The 15,391-nt window shown below is 41.7% G+C and overlaps 1 protein-coding gene across 2 annotated transcripts in view; it reads right to left on the bottom strand.

Annotated features, from left to right (window-relative positions):
* Nucleotides 1-1,191: 1,191 nt before the first annotated feature.
* Nucleotides 1,192-15,391, bottom strand: part of cita (citron rho-interacting serine/threonine kinase a) — a 225,379-nt gene continuing 211,179 nt past the window's right edge. The window contains exons 47-50 of one of the 2 annotated variants that reach the window (XM_072247918.1): nt 13,454-13,630; nt 5,487-5,534; nt 1,457-1,745; nt 1,192-1,337 (exon numbers count right to left, since the gene is read on the bottom strand). In XM_072247918.1, coding sequence (XP_072104019.1) covers nt 1,314-1,337; nt 1,457-1,745; nt 5,487-5,534; nt 13,454-13,630 — 538 coding nt within the window. In that variant the 3' untranslated portion in view covers nt 1,192-1,313. The remainder of the gene's footprint in view (nt 1,338-1,456; nt 1,746-5,486; nt 5,535-13,453; nt 13,631-15,391) is intronic. The other variant, XM_072247919.1, reaches the window with a different exon arrangement.

The raw sequence follows: 15,391 nt of genomic DNA, 5'->3' as shown, positions 1-15,391 counted from the left end.
CTTCCTCTACGAATGAGAAGTATGGGAGGCATCACCTGGCACGTGATGTCGATTTGTTGTCAGTCCTGACAATGGAATTCCATTCATATTTGCTTTCCTGGCCTCAGAATGACTCTCTATACTTCACTGGACTTGGGACAACTTCTTGTTTTACTTTATTTAATCTTTGTTTTAATTGCTATTGATCAATATTATAGCTCATCTCTGCTTACTTAAAGTTACCTACCAGTGGCTTTCTGTATTGTAATTTTGCAAAATGTGAATTTGTCATACGAATGCAGGTCTGAGTTATGCTAATGATGAAAGATTCCAGGTCATCCTTTTCTTGTGAGTCTTTTAGCACAGGGCCTGTGATTACTGACAGATTAGTTTGAGTTGAATCTGTGTGGCTAGAGTTTTGAGCCAAAAATTTTTCGATAATTTGAACAGTTGTGAAACAGCTGCTTCAACTAGAATCTCCCTCAAGTTTTAAAACATTTTGTGCTAGTTTTATCACTTATGCCATTTTTATGTCTGAGAATAAGATAAAAACAGTTTCAATGTGAAGATATGCAAATTATGTTAAATTTATTTAAGCATTTTCATGGAAAATGAGTCACCAGAAATGCGACTCACATTTTATTCTTACGAGTCGCATGTCGACAGAAAGCGGTACAAAGAGAAAAATACAGTAATCTCACAAAAATAGGAACACTTCAGAACTGGGAATTTTTGACACAGATCAGAGAAACAAAATACAAAAATCTGCAGTCAATTTTGTTTGAATGTACAATACATCCAGGACAAAGCAGCAGTGCAAGACAGCAGAGAGTAAAGATTAAATAGCCAAGGGCTATGGATTATCACAAAATATATATTAAGTCCTGCTGCAATTCCATGTTCAGTTTCTCTTCATAACCTTTGTATAAAATTCAAGTAATGAACTGTGTACGGTTAATAACCAATTTCATCTCTGGTTCAAACTTGCAAACCATTTGACTATACAAACTTGACTGGAGAAAATTTAAAAGGATTTGCTATCAAGAGGAACAATCTTTCAAATGGCAGTGAATCTTCTACAGTTTTGTACATTTAACTCTGCAAATCCTTTTCCCCACAGATGAATCAGTCACCCACATTACCAAGAGCCAATCTTAATTTAGATTGCGAGCAGCATGTAGATTAAAGTTAATGCCCCACCCTCCCATTCCCTTAGTGACTGAAGCAGATAAATGTGCGCGACTTTATTTTGTTCCGTGCAATTCCTTAGTCCGAGAGCCATCCTCCCTCTGTTGATCAATACATGCCTCTTCATCTGTAAGACAGCAGTGTACTCATACAGCAGATTGGTCCCAGGGCTGTTGAATACAAACATTAATTCCATTTGCAATTTAGATAAGCAAGGTTGGAAAGTGTTAGTGTATGCATATGATTACTTAATTCTAAATTTTAACCAATGATGTGATGTGGAGGATACCTTTGTAACTGGAGCTCTTGCAGATCCTGCAGGTAAACGCATACCACCTCCTCTGCTTTCATCCAATATCCTTCCTGGTGACCTCTCTCTGGTGGTATCCAAAGGTCTGCCTGGTGATTTCTCCCTCTCCAAGGCTCGCCGCGGTGATTTGTCCCTTCTCGTTTCTTGCCTCCCTTCTCTGTACCTGACTGACCTGTTCAAATCCTGAGGTGAATTTTCTCTCGGGCAAGGTGCCAACTTCTTTGACATGTGCTCATTGTATGAGGGAAGTCCTCGCTTGTTCGGACTGCTGCTGGCCACATGGAAAGAGAAAGAGCCTCACTCAGGCATTTAAATTTGCTAGTTCTAACAGAGTAAGACAGAGTCTCATTAGCTTCAGCTTTTCTAGCCATTGACAGCAGCTGGAGGGAGAAGAGACTAAATCCTAAATCAATCTCAATAAAACTTTCACTGTATTCTCTGTCTGGCTCAATGATGTCAATGGGACATATTGTACAACATCGGGCTCAATGCATACACCGCAGATACCTAGGTCTATCTCTCCAACATTTCACTGCACTAACAAACTGTTGGAGGAACTCACTGGGTCACACAGCAACTGCAGAGGGAAATGGCCAGTTGACAATTCATCTGATGTGGAATGAAGGGTTAGACACATAGCTTTTAGGATGCTGGAATCAGTTTGCTCCCTTTGGTGCTATTAGCAACATTATCTTCCTGACTACCTTTGGACCATTGATTCCCTCCATGTCTGCTACGTGTATAGTATAATACCCAGTGAGGCACATAAAAAGTGTTCAGTTATGATTTAATTATTTCTTAATAATAATAACTTGCACCCTTTAAAAAGCAGAATCTATTTAATTGCTCCGCATCTTAATCTTACGTAGCAGCCATGATGAAGAGGCTGGAGCAACAGGTATGGGTGCTGTCCCCAGTTGACTGTTGGTTACCAGTTGCTTTGGGCCTACTCCAGGGTTCCGATCTGAGGATTCAATTCTGGTTCAGAATGCTGTTGATCACTTCAATTGGTTGCATGATTTATATATTTTTTATCTTGTGCATCAAGTGTTGGTCTTTTATTTTTATTTTTTTTCTTTAATTGGGTTTCTTGCTTTGTGACTACCTCTGAGTAATCAAATCTCGAGGTTGTATAATTTATATATTCTTTGATAATAAATGTACTTGAGCTCGTAACTGTTTTTTAGTTTTCTGGAACTATATTGATTCTCCTATAGGAAACGAAAAGATATGATCCTCAATTTCAGGATGCAGTGGAGTATCACGTTGGTTCTGTACAGAATGGACTTTTAACAGGAATGAGCTCCCTCTACCCAATCCCTGCACAGGCTGGATACACAGTGTAGCTCTCTACAATACCAGCAACTGGACAGTCAGAGATTCTAAACTATGTATCTCTTCTGACATACCAACTAATATCAAGTCCCTAAACCTTTAATTATAGTCACCTTATTGCATACTCCCAGTATCTGATTAATTAGTCAAGTCCCGGTTTAAGATGGTGCTACATACCAAAGATGTGCGACAGCTTACTGGTAAATGATAAGGCAAGTGAATAGACTAAAAACGTGATTTACAACATCTTCCATAAAGCAAATTGTGGTGAATTATCGCCGCAGACAGTGAGGGGGCAGGCGGTGGCGAGGCTGTTTCGGGGATGAGCTGTGCTGGGGCATTGCGAGGCACAATGTGTTCAAGCTGCTGGGTCCGCAGATGAAGATCATATTGCTATCGAGATGGAGTGATCAATTTGGAGAGGAGTCAATCCGGAAGAGTTTTGATACCTGTCCACCTAACCCAGATGCGAGGTTGAATTACTCCAAGCACCGCAGCGAGATTGAGAACAGCTTTGGATGGGGTGGTATAGATCCACATCCTGGAACATGACATTACTCAGTGCTTGGACAATTTAAACACCGGCACAGATAGACTTGTAGCCTGAGTGCCAGGTACCAAGGTGAGGGTTGAGTTGATTTCACTCGCTCTCCCACGGATGTTCATTCCTTTCTCCGAAGCAGTGAACTGATTTGACTGCTGGGCGTTTCTGCTCCATTGCTGTGAAAACAGGGGACCAAGGCTTGGCTTGAACCTACTCCCGTTGCTCCGGGAGCAGATCTCGGACTCAATCTGGTTCGGGATGCTGTTGGCTTGCTTCTATTGTTGGTGCGATCTGTTTTTTTTTCTCCCTCCCTCTCTCTCTATGAAGTGTGTTTTGGTTTTTTTTAATTGAGGCATTTTAGTTTCTTTGCTTTGTGACTGCCTATAAGCAGACAAATTTCAGGGTGTATAATTTATACAGTCTTTGATAATAAATGTGCTTTTTAAATCCCAATAAGGATAAAACAAAAATGGCCTAGGCCTCATCTGATCTAAATTTATGTTTCCTTCATTTCAACCTAGTTGTAATTTTTTTTTTTACTTTTTAAAAAATATTTCTTCCTAACTTCATTGTTTCATTGTCTATCATCTCTTAGTCACCCTTGCTTCTCCAAACTCTCCCAGTTCTCAGGCTTACTGCTCTTCTCACATTCTAAACTTTAGCTTGAACCTCTTAGTTTCCTTTTCCTCAACAAAATGTGCACTGGTAATTTTGAAAGATTTCTTTAATGTTACCCATTATTTATTGATTGTCAAATCCTTTAAATTATTTCCCCTAAAGTACCTGAAGTAATTGGCTTAATTACATTTCAAGACACTAGGTTTTGATTGATTTGTATCTTTCCCAAATTGCTTACGATGTTCTAACATAGACTCATAATCAGAATCAGATTTATTACCACTGATATATGTCATGAAATTTGTTGTTTTGTAGCAGCAGTACAATGCAAGACATTAAAAATCATTCTAAATCACATGAATAAATAGTGCAAGAGAGGAAAAATGGTTCCCAGACCATTCAGAAATCTGATGGCAGAGTGGTTATTCTCTGGAGGAGCTCTTGTTATGCTCCAGAAAGGTTCCATCTTAAAGCTTTCCTCGCAGAATAAAAATGACTTTATATTAAAATGAACTAGTCTTCACTGTGGATACAATAACCACATTTAACATTCAAAAATAAGCAAGCATCTGGCTTGTGGCAGCAACATTTCTGCCTCACTGTCAGATGTTGCAAAGTTTACGCCTCATTCAAGGCATTTTTAATTCAGTATTGACGTTCTGTAGGGTAACTTGCACCTGATGGGTGTGGGTGACTCTCGTCCATATCAAATGGATCGTGGGAATACCTAAAACCCATTCATCCATTCGTGAATGAGATAAGCAATGTTAGGAGAATTTATGTTGTGGTTATCAGCTTATTATTCAGTCTGCAAACTCTTCTACTATTCTTTAAAGGAAGAACCCAGTGGCATAAAAAACTGAGCAACACCTTTAGCTTGCACAGACTGCCCTGCCTGCACTGATGATATTATCTGTATTATACAATATGTACAGGTCATATATCTTATACATTCTCAGGCTGTCACAAAGAAATTCTCAGTGAACTAATTACTGGAAAGTGTAGTCACTATTGATTTTAAATAAGTACGTATGGCAAATCTGTTCAGCAAAAGACTATAAACAAGTAATATTTTGGGGGAAGGTTCATTACAAAATCATTTCCATTCAACTGAGAACACAGAACACTGCCTCAGACAGACACCACCACCAAAGCATAGCACTTCCTCAACTGTGGAAATTACACTGTCATCCCCTACAGTAAGGCCAAAATCCACAGCCTTTGATTCAGTTGCTGGACATGAGATCTCACCTTGTCATGCAAATACAGCTCTTGTGTCCTCTAGTATAAATAAAGTGGGGAGAGAAAAGGTTTACTTAGAAAAAAAAGCATTCTTCACAGCAAATTGTTCTGCAGACAATTAAGCCAGCTGGAGTACAATGAAGAAAACACTGAGTACCACAAGCAGTTCCAAAGACACTAACATACACAATATGATGATAAATGGTGCAGGCACACACATGCCAAGTACACGATTTTACACAAAGAAACGATCACTGCCTGCGCACTCACGTTGCATTTGCTGCCTGCTGAACCGGATCCATGTTGTGAGAAGGAGACCTAAAAGAGAAACACAGTACGTGCTGCACATACCACAGTTACCGTCTTAATCGACAGAGACAGAGAACCTGTACCGAGTTACTTCACCTATCAAAGTCAGGTCTGCCTCAGAAACTGATCACCCTCTCATGGTCAGAATGAGTGCAGGAGAAAAAAACAATAAAGCTAATAATCCCAGGAATCATAAATCATATTTTATTATTTCTGGTCCTAGGGTTGGGTTCTGAACTGGAAGAAGGCCAAATTTGAAGAAATGAGAAAGGATCTAAAAAGCGTGGATTGGGACAGGTTGTTCTCTGGCAAAGATGTGATTGGTAGGTGGGAAGCCTTCAAAGGGGAAATTTTGAGAGTGCAGAGTTTGTATATTCCTGTCAGGATTAAAGGCAAATTGAATAGGAATAAGGAACCTTGGTTCTCAAGGGATATTGCAACTCTGATAAAGAAGAAGAGGGAGTTGTATGAAATGTATAGGAAACAGGGGGTAAATCAGGTGCTTGAGGAGTATAAGAAGTGCAAGAAAATACTTAAGAAAGAAATCAGGAGGGCTAAAAGAAGACATGAGGTTGCCTTGGCAGTCAAAGTGAAGGATAATCCAAAGAGCTTTTACAAGTATATTAAGAGCAAAAGGATTGTAAGGGATAAAATTGGTCCTCTTGAAGATCAGAGTGGTCGGCTTTGTGCGGAACCAAAGGAAATGGGGGAGAGCTTAAATAGGTTTTTTGCGTCTGTATTTACTAAGGAAGCTGGCATGAAATCTATGGAATTGAGGGAATCAAGTAGTGAGAACATGGAAACTGTACAGATTGAAAAGGAGGAGGTGCTTGCTGTCTTGAGGTAAATTAAAGTGGATAAATCCCCGGGACCTGACAGAGTGTTCCCTCGGACCTTGAAGGAGACTAGTGTTGAAATTGCGGGGGCTCTGGCAGAAATATTTAAAATGTCGCTGTCTACGGGTGAAGTGCCGGAGGATTGGAGAGTGGCTCATGTTGTTCCGTTGTTTAAAAAAGGATCGAAAAGTAATCCGGGAAATTATAGGCCGGTGAGTTTAACGTCAGTAGTAGGTAAGTTATTGGAGGGAGTACTAAGAGACAGAATCTACAAGCATTTGGATAGACAGGGGCTTATTAGGGAGAGTCAACATGGCTTTGTGCGTGGTAGGTCATGTTTGACCAATCTGTTGGAGTTTTTCGAGGAGGTTACCAGGAAGGTGGATGAAGGGAAGGCAGTGGATATTGTTTACATGGACTTCAGTAAGGCCTTTGACAAGGTCCCGCATGGGAGTTTAGTTAGGAAAATTCAGTCGCTAGGTATACATGGAGAGGTGGTAAATTGATTTGGCATTGGCTCGATGGACGAAGCCAGAGAGTGGTGGTAGAGAATTGCTTCTCTGAGTGGAGGCCTGTGACTAGTGGTGTGCCACAGGGATCAGTGCTGGGTCCATTGTTATTTGTCATCTATATCAATGATCTGGATGATAATGTGGTAAATTGGATCAGCAAGTTTGCTGATGATACAAAGATTGGAGGTGTAGTAGACAGTGAGAAAGGTTTTCAGAGCCTGCAGAGTGACTCGGAGTGAGCTGGAAAAATGGGCTGAAAAATGGCAGATGGAGTTTAATACTGACAAGTGTGAGGTATTGCATGTTGGAAGGACAAACCAACGTAGAACATACAGGGTTAATGGTAAGGCACTGAGGAGTGCAGTGGAACAGAGGGATCTGGGAATACAGATACAAAATTCCCTAAAAGTGTCGTCACAGGTAGATAGGGTCGTAAAGAGAGCTTTTGGTACATTGGCCTTTATTAATCGAAGTATTGAGTATAAGAGCTGGAATGTTATGATGAGGTTGTATAAGGCATTGGTGAGGCCGAATCTGGAGTATTGTGTTCAGTTTTGGTCACCAAATTACAGGAAGGATATAAATAAGGTTGAAAGAGTGCAGAGAAGGTTTACAAGGATGTTGCCGGGACTTGAGAAACTCAGTTACAGAGAAAGGTTGAATAGGTTAGGACTTTATTCCCTGGAGCATAGAAGAATGAGGGGAGATTTGATAGAGGTATATAAAATTATGATGGGTATAGATAGAGTGAATGCAAGCAGGCTTTTTCCACTGAGGCAAGGGGAGAAAAAACCAGAGGACATGGGTTAAGGGTGAGGGGGGAAAAGTTTAAAGGGAACATTGGGGGAGGGGCTTCTTCACACAGAGAGTGGTGGGAGTATGGAATGAGCTGCCAGACGAGGTGGTAAATGCGGGTTCTTTTTTAACATTTAGGAATAAATTGGACAGATACATGGATGGGAGGTGTATGGAGGGATATGGTCCGTGTGCAGGTCAGTGGGACTAGGCAGAAAATGGTTCGGCACAGCCAAGAAGGGCCAAAGGGCCTGTTTCTGTGCTGTAGTTTCTATGGCTCTATGGTTCTATGGAAGCATTTTCTCTGCTTTCAAAGTGCCATCCCCATTCTTTAATATACAGGCTCTAAAACAAAGTATGGAAAGGTCAACTACTCCCAGCATCCAGCTTTTCATTTACCCGACAGGAACACAACTGGGCACAATGGGCAAAGCAAGTGCTATCATTAAAGAGGGTCCAGAGCAGGTTTACGACAATGATCCAGAAAAGGAAAGAGTTAACAAATAAGAAGTGTTTGATGACTCTGGGTTTGTAAATTACAGAAGTTTATAAGAATGGTTGGGGGGGGGGGTGGGGAGTGTGGAATCTCATTGAGACCTACCAAATATTGATAGGCCTATATTGAATTGATGTGGAGAGGATGTTAGAACCAGAGGGCACAGCCTCAGAATAGGATGTCCCTTTAGAACAGAGATGAGGAGGAATTTCATTAACTAGAGGGTGGTGATGTCTTGGTAAAGCAAGCAGGCGTTACAACCAGATCTGGGCGCAAGTGGGCAGCCAACGCAGCTGTGGCGGAGGCAGTGTGTTCCCTGAAGCTGCGAGATATCATCGGCAACCCGTGCGTCGGGCGGCAAGGCCTCGGCTCCGTTCACTTCCAGAAGTGGGGAAATGCAAACATAAGGAACAGGCGAGACATGATGCAGGCAGAAGTACGGATCCGTAAGGAAGAGAAGCGGATTTCAAAGGCAGTGGAACAAGGGTCCCAGGGTGCCTGGACAAAATGGGATCTGCCTAAGCACAAGATCTCATGGGCAGAGTTATGGAGACTGGAGCCCATCTGTATTTCCTTCCTCATGCGATCTGTGTATGATACCCTTCCTTCACCATTACATCTGTACACATGGGGGATGAGAGAGGACCCGAACTGTAAGCTCTGTGGTCAAAAGGGGACACTGGCTCATATAATGTCTGGGTGTAAAACAGCTCTAACTCAAGGACGGTATAGGTGGCGCCATGATAAGGTGCTTCTGGCTCTTGCTGACACACTAGAGCGGGAGAGATGCAAGAAGAGGATGGCTGGCATAGATTTGAGAAGGGCCATCGCCTTCATCAAAGAGGGAGCCAGGCCTTTTGTAACCAAACAACCAAAGCCCAATCTGCTGCTAACTGCCAGGTCCTGGGAGATGAGGGTCGACGTGGGAAGGAGGTTGCAGTTCCCGGATGTGGTGCACACAACCCTACGCCCGGACATTGTACTGTGGTCAATGGAAGACAAGAAAATAATTCTGGTTGAGTTGACTGTGCCATGGGAGGAGGGATGGGAAGAGGCCCACGAGAGAAAGGCCTTGAAGTACCAGCCCTTAGTGCAGGAGTGTAAAGACAAGGGATGGCAGGCATGGTTGTTCCCTGTGGAGATCGGCTGCAGAGGTTTCCCAGCCAAATCAGCATGGTGGTTGTTGTCAGATCTGGGCCTGGACGAAAGGAGCAAAAAACAAACAGCTCATAGGATGGGGGAAGAGGCAGAACGAGCTTCTTGTTGGATTTGGAGTAGGCGAGAGGAGGGGAGCTGGAAGCCAGGAGCAGACGGGCAGTGATTTAGCCACCACTGCCGGCCCACCAACTGGAGAGTGTCGTGGTTAAGGGTCGAAACACTCGGTGAAGGTTAGGAACCAACTGATGACATCTGCTCCTGGCTGAAGGCTACAGTTACCTTATAAGGTAACTGGAGAATGCACCCTAACAGGTGTATGTAACAAGCATAAACATTGTTACATTGACCTGTGTTAATATCTTTAGAAAACAGTAAAGAAACATTGTGCTCAAAGTCTGATAGTGTTCTGCTGAAAGCTATAGATCAAAATCAGAATCAGATTTAATATCATCGGCACATGTGGCGAAATTTGTTAACTTTATGGCAGTAGTACAATAAAACACATGATTAATAAATAAAACTGAGTTACATTAAGTATGTATACATCTGTTACATTAAGTTAAAACACGTAGTGCAAAATAACAAACAAAGTAGTGAGGTGGTGTTCATGGGTTCAACGTCCATTTAGGAATCGGATGGCAGAGGGGAAGAAGCTGTTCCTGAATCACTGAGTGTGTGTCTTCGGGCTTCTGTACCTCCTTCCTGATGGTAACAGTGTGAAAGGGGCATGTACTGGGTGCTGGAGATCCTTAATGATGGACGGCAACTTCCTAAGACCCTACTCCTCGAAGATGTCTTATATACTATGGTGGCTGGTATCCATGATGGAGCTGACTAATTTTACAAGTTTCTGCAACTTATTTCGATCTTGTGCAGTAGCCCCCCTCCACTCACCATACCAGACGGTGAGACAGTGGTGCAGCCAGACAGAATGCTCTCCACAATTCATTTCTAGAAGTTTTCAAGTATTTTAGTTGACAAACCAAATCTCCTCAAACTTCTAATGAAATATAGCCATTGTCTTGCCTTCTTTATAGCTGCATCAATATTTTGCATCCATGTTAGGTCCTCAGAGATATTGACACCAGGAACTTAAAATTGCTCACTTTCTCCACTTCTGATCCCTCTATGAGGATTGGTTTGTGTTCCCCCGTCTTACTCTTCCTGAAGTCCACAATCAGCTCTTTGGTTTTGCTGATATTGAGTGTAAGGTTGTTGCTGTGACACCACACAATTAACTGCTATATACCGCTATTGTATGCCCTTTTGTCACCATCTGAAATTCTGCCAACAATGATTTTATCATCAGCAAATTTATAGATGGCATTTGAAGTGCACCTAGCCACACAGTCATGGATGTAGAGAGAGTAGAGCAGTGGGCTAAGCATATATCCCTGTGGAGCCCCAGTGTTAATTGTCAACGAGGCGGAGAGGTTATTTCCAATCCACACAGATTCTGGTCTTCCAGTTAGGAAGTCCAGGATCCAGTTGCAGAGGAATGTACAGAGGCCCAGGTTCTGTAGCTTTTCGATCAATACTGTAGGAATGATGGTGTTAAATGTTGAGCTAGAGTCAATAAACAGCATCCTGACCTAGGTTTTTGCACTGTGCAGGTGATCCAAGGCTGCGTGAAGAGTCATTGAGATCATGTCTGCTGTAGACCTATTGTGGCCATGGGCAATCTGCAGTGGGTCACGTCTTTCCTGAGACAGGTGTTGATTCTAGCCATGAACAGCCTCTTACCATAGATGTGAGTGCTACTGGACCAGTTGTTGAGGCAGCTCACACTGCTCTTCTTGGACACTGGTATAATTATTGCCCTTTTGAAGCAGGTGGCAACTTTAAACTGTAGCAGTGACAGATTGAAAATGCCTTTGAATATTCCCACCAGTTGGTTGGCACTGTTTTTCAGAGCCTTACCAGGTACTCCATCCACCCCTGCTGGCTTGCAAGGGTTCACCCTCTTGAACGACCGCCTGACGTCAACCTCCGAGACAGAGATCACAGAGTCATCAGATGCTGCAGGGGTCCTATAGCTGTAGTTTTATTCTCCCTCTCAAGTGAGAATAAAAGGCACTGAGCTCGTCTGGTCAGACTGTGGAAGGTGCTGAATGAAATATTAAAGGGGTATTCATGAAATAGATCTGAATTATCAAGTGCAATGTCATGGAACAGTTTTAATAGTTCCTTTGTGAAATGTTGTGCTGAAACTGGCAGTACCAGTTTGAATCAGTCACATTAGGGTGGGGAAGTAGGTTTAGTGTGGAGTACTGAGGGCAGGGCAGACTGGGATTCAACTGCAGCAGAGTAGTTCGGGTTAGAGGTAGGAGCGAAGTTGGGAGGCAGTCATGGGTTCTCTGAGGAGTATCAAAGATATTAGTATCAGACTGGGTAAATGCTGAATAGAGTATTGGACATGTTGTTGCCTGAATATTTGCTATCCATACACAGCAAATGACCAATAGAAACAAACCAACTCTAAACTTGATAATTTTTTCTTATGATTTGGCATTAGGACAGGGCATGAAACTGAAGTTAGATTGCATGTTTTAGGTTCTTGTACATTAGTTCATTGGAAGACATATTATAAATTATTTGTATGCAATGTCAGGAATGCACTTTTTATAACAACTTGTTAAGTTCCTTGGGAAGTGATGTCGAGAGTCATAACAGATTTCTCACCATAAAGAGAATTTGGCAAATAAACTGGATAAGAAAGTATTCAATTTTAAAAAGTGATGCACCTTGGCTAAATTATATTAATTGTGTACTGGATATTATAACAAGGCATTTATGCTTTGGGAATAGTGAAGAGCAAAATATGAGTTTTCAAATATTCTGTTAATACATTATGAAGAAAGATTGTAGAAGTTTGTCTTTAGAGATTAACTTTACTTTTATTTTGTTACACAGCAATCAGTATCTTTGGAGATCCAAGTAACACACACAAAATGCATAGATGCTGCCTGGCCTGCTGAGTTCCTCTAGCATTATGTGTGTGTTGCTTAGAACACTACCAATACTGCAGTACTATAAAACTGTATCAGGCTACCTCAATAAATATATTTAAGACAAGGTTGGACATATTTTTGCATAGTAGGGGAATTAAGGGTTATGGGGGAAAGGCAGGTAGGTGGAGATGAGTCCATGGCCAGATCAGCCATGATCTTATTGAATGGCAGAGTAGGCTCGATGGGCCAAATGGCCTACTCCTGCTCCTATTTCTTATGTTCTTATGAGTGGTCAACACATGCACTTTAAAATGTTTCTTACACACGAGACATGTTACATTTTACAATACATGGATCAATTAAGTTGTTAGTGAGGAAATAACAAAAGTGTTGCTCTGTGATGGGTGCAAGAAACAAGATAATAAATAATAAAAAAGATTATTGTGAAAGGCAAAAATGAGACAAGTAGAAAGAAAACATAGTCAGGGATATGCAACTGGGTCTGGCAAAAGATGACATCAATACCGAATGCTGAAGCTCTAGTGTACCTGGCTGAAATAAGTGGTGGTTGTTTCCCAAGCATACATGGAACTATGCCAGAATGGGTAATGGGCCAAGAACACAGATATCAGATGAAAATCAGTACGGAGAAAGAAACCAAAGCTAAATTTATGTTGAAAGCCACTGTTTTTCTAAAATACTTTTTAAAAAATACTTTTAATTTGATCAGCTTGGATTTCTCGGTGACTAGTTGAGCTGATCAATATGTTGGACTTTATTGGATGGAGTCACACACACACACACACACGCGCACCCTGAGTGCAGATGACTACTTTCACGTTACATACATTTTTCCCCTTCCCATCAACCAGCCTCATCGCTAGCTAGACTGTGGCTCCTATGTATAACTTTAAGTTCTTTAAAGTCTGATCTCCACGCCAGTGGTCAGCGCAGCAATGTTATCAGTTCTGAGCTCTACACATAGCTCCCAATGGGAATAACACATATCCAGCCTGAGTGCTTGAACTGTTGTGTAAAAGGCTTTTGCTGTGACTAATGGTCTTTTTGCATTTATTGCAAGAGATTCAAAAGGGCATCAATATGAAATGCAACATAGGTTTCACAACTCAAAAGAGAACAGACTCCGATTTCTAAGCATATAGTCATACAGTTTATCTACCTGCGGCTGGTGATTGCACTTTGTAAATCATTGCTTGCCTCCTTCACCAAGTTGCCTTTGCAGCAGATGATTCGCTGTTTATTCTGATAGGATGAGGCTAAGTAAATGGCTCCAGATGACATAGCAGGACCGAGATATCTGGGATTTGGGATGTCCAAGTGAGCATGACTCAATACACTACAAATACAGAATTAGGGTAATGTCAATTTGTTGAACTTTGTTTCATGTAAATACACTGTTAAATAACTAAAAGTTCCAGTCACAGCTTGGTTTGGTATTGCAATAAATAATCAACCTAGTCATGCAAAGCTCGGCATAGGGATTTGTATTTAAGACTTTGTTCCCCAACCCCATGTTATTTTTCTTATTTCTTCAAGATTGTGAAGACAGTGACAAAGAATTGTTCTTGTTTTTACAAATGAATTGTTTAGTAGTTCATTTCTGAGTGCACCAAGAGTAAACCATGTTCATTTGATTTGTCTCTATCAATGTCCAATCAACTCCTGGGCCTCTGCTGGTCATCATTCAGTCCCTCACAACAGTGCCAGCACCATTTCTCCCTCACCCTGAATTTTCACAATCCTCATCACTGAAGTGCTGTAGAATCCCTCAAGTCCTTGCCACAAGATGTGCAGTGTGAGCGCTCATCCCCAACCTCAAAACAATGCAGTATGAACCCTAATTTACTCCATAACAATAGTCATCCAACCCTTTCCTACACTCTGAACAATGGCAGGACAACTTAATTGATGCCATTGCCATTAAATCTATCCCACCACAAGATTAGTTCAATCCCTCATTTCCCACCACAGCAAGAACAAGGCAATACTTCTCTCATCCTCACAACAATGCAGACATGATCCTTCATGCTCCCTGGCATAGGACTGCTGCTGCTGTAATCCCCCACTATTCCCCAATCAAATACAATGCCAGTGTTTTCCCCTCCTCACACTCACAATAACACTGGTGTAATCCTTAATTCCTCTCCACAACAGCAATGCAGTCTGCCTTTGCCTCACAGAAATGCTGATGTTACCCTTACAACCCGAGCCAATAAAAAACAACTGTGTTGTTGCTCCTCCCCTCCTCCCTCACCATATGCTGCTCTCCTAACCTACTGTGACCTCCACTCCAACTGAGCCTGTGGTTGATATCCTGGATAAGAAGACTGATTGGCACATATACAGTCCAGGCCCTTGGCTGCAACTGAAACTGCACCAATATGGCTGTTAAGTCAACTCATCTATGTGTTTTAACCATTCTTCAGAGTGTACAAAAAAACTAGACATTAATTTTCTTAATTATCTCAAGCTCGAATATTCAAATATGCTCTTGACTGGTCTCCTTCATCTCACCCTCTGTAAATTTGAGATTGTCAAAAACCTTTCTCCTCTACTTCCTCAGGAGGAAGGAAATTTGACATGCCTGCTTTAACTCTGATATATTTTTATTGATGTGCCACAGAAAGCATCCGATCTGGACGCATCACCTCTTTGTATATCAACTGCTCTGGCTGAGGCCACTAGAAACTGCAGGGCTGTGGACACAGCTCAACACATCATGAAAATCAGCCTACCCTCCGTGTACTCAGTCTGTACTTTCACTAGCTTTATAAAGACCACATCCTCCAAGGACATTCTCTCTTCTCCCCTCGGACAGAAGATACAAAAGCTTGAAAGCAGGTACCTCTAGGCTCAAGGACAAATTCTACCCCACTGTTATAAGACTATTGAATGCTTCCCCAGTACAATAAGGTGGATTCCTGACCTCACTATCTACTTGTTTTAGCCTTTCACCTTATTCTCTGCCTGCATTGCACTTTCTCTGTAACGTAACATTTTATTCTGCCTTCTGTTATTGTTTTCCCTTGTACTACCTCAATACAGTGTAATGAAACGATGATATACAAAACCATCAAACCAAAATGATGTTATTTAT

The sequence above is a fragment of the Mobula birostris genome, chromosome 31 (assembly GCF_030028105.1).
Source record: "Mobula birostris isolate sMobBir1 chromosome 31, sMobBir1.hap1, whole genome shotgun sequence".
Lineage (NCBI taxonomy): Eukaryota > Metazoa > Chordata > Chondrichthyes > Myliobatiformes > Myliobatidae > Mobula > Mobula birostris.
This window is presented reverse-complemented; position numbering and strand designations above follow the sequence as displayed.